Source organism: Empidonax traillii, unplaced genomic scaffold, assembly GCF_003031625.1.
Source record: "Empidonax traillii isolate 1590-97213 ecotype Southwest subspecies unplaced genomic scaffold, ASM303162v1 scaffold234:size820800, whole genome shotgun sequence".
Lineage (NCBI taxonomy): Eukaryota > Metazoa > Chordata > Aves > Passeriformes > Tyrannidae > Empidonax > Empidonax traillii.
Window position 1 is genome coordinate 769,286 of NW_020955427.1, and position 6,789 is coordinate 776,074.

A 6,789-nucleotide genomic window follows, 5' to 3' on the forward strand; every position below is an offset into this window, starting at 1 on the left:
CATCCAACCCCCCAAAGTCCAGGGGAAGCTGGATGCAGCCATCACAGCCCCACTGGTGGTTATGGCTCAAGTGGAGAAGGGGAGAACACTGCCACATCATCCTCTCAGATGCTAGAAATGTCCTTGTGCAGTCATGAACTGAGCCTTCTGATGGCAAAACTTTAATTGATGATGCCTGTCTGGGCCAGACGTTTAGAAAATTCTTGAATGCTCCTTAAATGGTTTCCTACAGTCCTAGAAACACTTCCTACAGCCCATGCCCAGGAGTTCAGCTGCTGCCATTAACAGGGTGCACAAAATACCACCCAGCAGATTGAATAAGTGTTGCCCCCAGCTCTGGTTTCACACAGCTTGCAAACTGAATTGGTAAAAACCTTGTCATTTTTTATGTGATTCAATCCTATTTTATTGCAAGGAAGTGCTGCAGTAGAAGATTGAGCTCAGACACCCTTCTGCTCAGATGAGCTTCTCCTCTAATGCCATATGGACAAAGATATCACACAATTTCAATCCCAAAATTTTGTGAAAGTTTTAGTAACTCCTCAAGGTTTACTCTGTATTCTCTTTAACCCCTGCCCTCTCAGGTAGCCTTCAGCAGCTGTGAGTGACAGCAGAGCAGGCAGTTGCCAGATCGAGTTTGGCGGGAGGAGGAGGAAACGTGCTTGGGCAGCTCTGGTGTGGACAGGTCATTTATCACATTTTGTTGAGAAGCTGCTGAACAGTGAAACACTGAAAGGGGACTGCTAGCAAAACAGCTGGGGGATTTCTGTCCATTCTTCTTTCCATTTCTGTAGGGTAGCCATTTCCATACTCTTTCCTGTGGCTCAACTGCGATGCAGGGGAGGCAGCAGAGAGCACAATTCATTCACCTCCTGGCCACACAGCTATTTCCAGGATGAGCTGTGGACAGCTTCTCTAAAACATGTTAGAGTTCCAGCTTGGATCACCAGGACTCTTAAGAGTCTGGAGAGGGCCTGAGTTGGTGCCTGCCTGTTCACTGAGAGACAGATTTGCCCCAGAGTCACTCTCTGGGTGACACATAAGCAATCCCCCATGAGGCCAGGGCAAAGGATGCTCAGTTCTTCAGGGCAAAGGCACCCACAGCAGGCAGGCAAATGGAAATACACATCATTCCTCTCTCATCCCACAGAAAAAAAATCATTCTCTCAGGCCACTCAAATAGGATTTGTTATGTGTTTTAAAGAGAATATCTTCAAGGAAATAAGAGATGAGGGGACATTGGCTGCCCTCTGCAGCTGGGCATCTATCTGCCTTTTGTGCCTTTTAACAACACATCTGGATATTGTCCAGGCCCTGAATGCATGTAGGTCTTTGAATTTTGGAGTGCAGTGGATACAAGTGGAGCTTTAATACACTTAGCATTGCACCAAACAAAAACATCATCAACAACAACAACAACACATCTACATGTGGCTGTGAGGAGCTGAGTCAGGTCAGTGTGTCTGAAGAAGGGCAACAAAGTTGGTGAAGGGTCTGGAGTACAAGTCCTGTGAGGAGCAGCTGAGGGAGCTGGGGTTGTTTAGGTTGGAGAAAAGGGGGCTCAGAGGGGACCTTACTGCTCTCTGCAACTACCTGAAAGGAGGTTGTAGCCAGGTGAGGGTTGGTCTCTTCTCCCAAATAACAAGTGAGAGGATGAGATGAAATGGCTTCAAGTTGTATCAGGGGAGGTTTAGATTGTATATTGGGAAATATTTCTTCACCAAAAGGGTTGGAACATGCTGCCCAGGGAAGTCTTGGATTCACCACCCCTGGAAGTGTTCAAAAGGCATGTGGTGCTTGGGGTTATGTTTTGGCATGTACATGGCAGTACAATGTTAAGGGTTGGAATCGATGATCTTAGAAGTCTTTTCCAACCTTAACGATTCTGTTATTCTATAAGCAGAAAAGTGAGAAAACCATGCACCTCATTAAGACTGAACTTGCCCAAATTTTTTTGGCCTACAGCCCAGGCAGAAGTGTTATCCAAGGTGCCTCAGCATGTCTATTTTCAATTGCAGACCTTCAGCATCAATGTTTCATCCTTCATCCCCTTCCATACACTAACCACAGTGCCAGCATTCAGTAGAGATGATGACGCTTCTTAGGCTGGAGGAATACTGCGGAGGTGCTGGGAAGAAATCTCTCGTGCTTCATTGACCCACGGGCTTCTGCCAGCTGATGTGGTTTTGTAACAGTACCAGTTTTGATGTGACCATATTTGGAGTCAGCAATAAAAGATTAAGACTTGGAAAGGTGTTGTTTTCTAGATGCCAGTCAAATACATGGCAAAGAAGATCATATAAATATGGCTGGTGACAATTAATGCTATAAAGTGTTAAGATTGTCTGAGATGACATATACTCAGACCTAGAAGGTCTGCCTTTCTCTATATATTTACTATTCATTTGACTGACTTTACCATAACAGCATGAGGGACCATCTGAAATTCAGTACATCCTTTATACCTTGTCAGAGAGCAACCTGGAAATTTCCCTGTGATTCATCTTTAACACAAAGGAATGTCAGTGGCCTCTCTCTGAAAATATACATAAACACTAAAATGCTCCAGGCTGACTGTACCCCAGCTCTGCAGTGAACAGAAGTGACTGCCCTAATTGAATTGGTCAAATATGAATAGTAACTGTGCTGTGGCGATGTCAGCCTAACAGGCAGCCTTTAAAGACTTTAAATAGGGAATTTAACAGCAGAGCACCTGGTGCTTGGGTAATACAGCTTTCATGAAGACTGCTTTCATTAACTGATTTCTAAGCAACAGCATTAGAAACAGGTTGTAAGTATCTACGAAACTTCAACGAGTCAAAAGCCTATGATGTGATACAAAACAGACTGAGGGATGTTGGATGTGAATGACTTATTTCTGCCTTGTCAACTAGGCAGCTCCGGTATTTATTAAATTTCATTTCCATGTGTATAACACCTGTGTGCAAAATTTGCCAAAAGAACTAATAAAGGTCTTAGTATGTTACAGCTGAAACACTGAGTGTTGCTGGAAATCCAGTAAACAATGTTAGGGGTTCGAATAACACAGCTACATTAAATTCTGATTAAAAATAATTGAAAGAAATGGCTCAGTCAGTTCTATTAAGTTTAGATTGTTTCTAGGAGTATGAGGGCATATGCTCATCACCCAACTATGGATTGTTTAAGAGGCTCACAAACCCCCGTTTCTCATCTAGCAAATAAACAGATTGGAGGCTCAGACAATTTTTTTATTCCTTTATTTTATTTAGTAATGCTGCTTACCTATATTACCATATTAATTACATTGTTAACCATATTAATAAAATACACCAAAATTCTGGACTCAGACCACTTTTTATTAATTTTCATTTTAACAAGTATGTCCATTTCTCATCAGTTCTTTATCCTTAATTTTGTTGCATGGGTGAAAGGCAGCTCATGGAGCTATCAATGGCAACTCCTCTTTTACAATTGGAAACTACAATCCCCATTACATACTTGTATCATAAAAATGTTTTTACCACATTATATTTCATATTGGTTTTTTGACACAAGCAAAACTGTTCCGTTTTTCATGGCCCTCCTTAGTTTACCTTATGCTTCTTTTGTATTTATTTACTACTTTCTAGTCTCAGCAACATCAATTAAAAGTGTTTTGTAAAATAAATCTGGACTATAGATACATTCTGAACACATGTGGGCTGTAACAAGTCAGAAATTTTCCTCCCAAACAAACTTTGCTTGAAAAAATTTTTGGGAAGCTGCTGGGGAAGCAGGCATCCAGAGTTCATAGCAAAAGGGTTTGCCACCACCAAGCCCACTGGTTTGTGGTACTACCATCCCAAACTCTCGGGTCTGGGCATCCTGTTCCAGGGCATCACACTCCCTGGGTCTATGGGTGAATTAGCTGCAGGCCAAGGTGATCATGAGAATCAATGGGTGTGGGGAATTTGTGGGAATGGGAGAAGGTGGCTGCTCCATGTAACACAGGGGGGGGGAGGGGGGGAAATTAAAAATTTCAGTCCCCTTACAGTAACATTTTTAAGAGTTTCTAGTTCTGAAATTCTGTCATTTCACGATGAAATTCATTCTTTCTCTTTTGTTTTCACAAAAAGAGTGATTTCCCTCTAGTTCTGCGTTCAAACAGCCTCCTGCAGAGGCCCCTGTGTTACGACAAGGGGAACGGGACTGCGATGACCTGTGGCCTCATAGGACCCCCGACCAGTGACCCTTTCACAGGAGGCAGTGGGGGGGTTGCCTGCCAAATGACTGCATGGTTTGGTCTTCACGATCCGGGACAGTTTAGCTAATGGTGAATTTGCAGTGCTCATGTGGTGCAAGACCCTTCTGTTCAATGCCAAGTGCTGGAGTACCAAGGCATTTGCTTGTACGCGAGTACTTGCAAATAGACTTTCTCAGTAAGGCCCTGTTCCCATGCGCTGCCCCCCCTGGCACAGTCACTTCCAGTGAGGAGGGGGAGCCTTCCTCACCCTGCTCCAGGTGCCACCACAGCTAGTGTCTGCTCTCCCCCTCTGCAGCTCTGTTTGCAGCACATGGAAAATGGATGGGTGAGAATTAATTTTTAAGGGAGAGTGTGGGTTGAAAACACCTCTGCACCTCTGTCCTCATTTGAAATTTAACACAAGGTTTTATTTTATCGTGTTTGCAAATGTGGATTTTGTCCTCAGGGGGAGTGAAAGAAGTTGTTGATACTGGGCAGAAATGTCAGGATTTTAACTCAATTCATGGTATTCATCTAGTAAATGTCATTCTTGCCCCATATGCGCTGTATCTTTGTTTTCTTATCGCTCAGACTTTAGATGAAACAATCTCATTATTTTGACTCCCTGTGTTGATTAGCTGGTGAAAAACGATTTTAAAGAATTTCAGATTACAAATCCTATCTGCAGATTAATTTTTTCCCTTTTCATGATAAATGGAAATGCATATAATGAAGTGTATTAGAATATTGGTCAGAGGTTTGCTCTGAGCTAGAGCACAGTGTGAACATCTTTATGTTTGCTGGCAGTAAACCAGCTTCTCTCTTCTCTCTCTTTTGCACAGTCCTACTAAGCCAATCCTCACTAGAATGAGCACAAAACAAAACGAATAACAGCTTTTGTACATCAACATTAAAATGGGAAGGAGCTTGGGAAAGCCTCTGACAGAGAAGAACGCTGACGAGTGCAAAAATGCCTGATGGATAAGCACCACCTTCTAAACATAGATCAGCCAGACGTGGAAGTGATTTTCAGAAGAGAAATGCAATCATGGATTACACACCAGCTCATTAGAAACTGTTGCTGAATACAGCGTCCAGAAGACATGCATGAAAAGTCACATTTGGGGAATAAATTAAAAGGGGTGTAGTTGTTGCTAGATAAACATATGTAATATATATGCATTGAAGAGGTTTGTAAATGTCATTTTTTTTATTCGGACGGAAAGCAAAAAGCTTTAAAACCTTTCACAGTAGAGAGGCAGTTAACTCCAGACTATTCTTATCCCAGTAGCCAAGAAGCTGATAGGACATCTCTCTTTAATTAGCATTTATAGACTCTGAATGTTTCCATCACCTAGTGGAAAAAGCATAACTTTTACTGCTACATTGCTGCACTTCATTTACTTCACTGTATAATAAGTTGACTAAAACTGTAAAGCTTCTCAATTTTTACTGCGTATGTGTTCCAATTAATCTGTCTGTAACAAACTTAAGACTCAAAAATTGTTTCTGACCTATATTCTAGTTCTATGAAGCATATATACTACAAGGTATGTCTGACTGAATATCATAATACTATAATTTCCCAAGATGCATAGAATTGTTTGCATTTGAAGTGACAAAATAAAGGCCCTTGATTTCCTTTTTAATAGGAGAAAATAATTTACCCCTTAAATGTAACAAACAGCTGTTCACTCCAGGGGCATTTCTGTTCTTCTCTTTGTTCTGCCACGTAGCTGCTGAGTGATGCTCTCTGACCTGTGCTAACGCCAGTCAGATCAGATGATCTAATGAGCCCTTCTGGCCTAAAGTTTAAAATCAATAAACCCCTGAGTTTAAACTCAACGCAAAAATTAAGAGACTAGTAAGCAAATAAATATTGCAAATAGCCATGTGAGGGATGGGTGCACAGGATGGAGGCCCAGGGTGTGGGTGGGGCTGGTGATTCCCTCCCCAGGGCTCAGCGGGTCCCAAAGGACACTCTCATTTCCAGAAGCCACTGAGAAGTAAAACAGGAGTAGGCACAGAGTATGAAGAAAGATCTCATAGCAAAATGCCAAGCACCAGGCACAGAGCAACAGAGGGAAGCAGGGAGCCCCTCTCCTCTGCTCCTCTCCAGCACCTCCCAGCAAAGCACATGTCTATCCTGGCTCAGGTCTGGGCATGTCTTCTGCCCTCTCCTGTGTATCACAGATGAATCCAGCCCAAAATGAACACTGCAATGCTAGTTTCTTCAGGTTTTTTTAAGCCTGTTGCTTCATTCTTTGGCTTTCAGGGGAAATGGCTAAAATAATAGTTAATTGCTAATGTTGATCCCCAGTAATGCAATATGCTGAAGACATGAGGTAACTATGAGTTAAAACTGCTTTCTGACTATTGGCTGCACAACACAAATGATTCTGGAATTTAGTGCATGTATCTCAGAAAATTTATTTTACTTTTGAATGAAAAGTTATCTTTAAGCAAACTTCCAATAAACGAATATAGGGAATTAGATAACTCTTCTGTCTAACTACCAAGGCACCAATGTGCTGCTGCTTGTCTTAAAAACTGAATGCCGAATGTGGATGTCAGCCAAGTAAATT

General features: G+C 42.2%; 1 protein-coding gene across 1 annotated transcript in view; it reads left to right on the top strand.

The window, feature by feature from the left end:
• LHFPL3 (LHFPL tetraspan subfamily member 3) overlaps nucleotides 1-5,992 on the top strand; it is a gene marked incomplete at its 5' end in the record, with an annotated part of 244,405 nt that extends 238,413 nt beyond the window's left edge. Inside the window, one exon of the mRNA XM_027888167.1 lies at nucleotides 5,047-5,992. Coding sequence (XP_027743968.1) covers nucleotides 5,047-5,075 — 29 coding nt within the window. The remainder of the gene's footprint in view (nucleotides 1-5,046) is intronic.
• Between the last annotated feature and the right edge of the window lie 797 nt (nucleotides 5,993-6,789).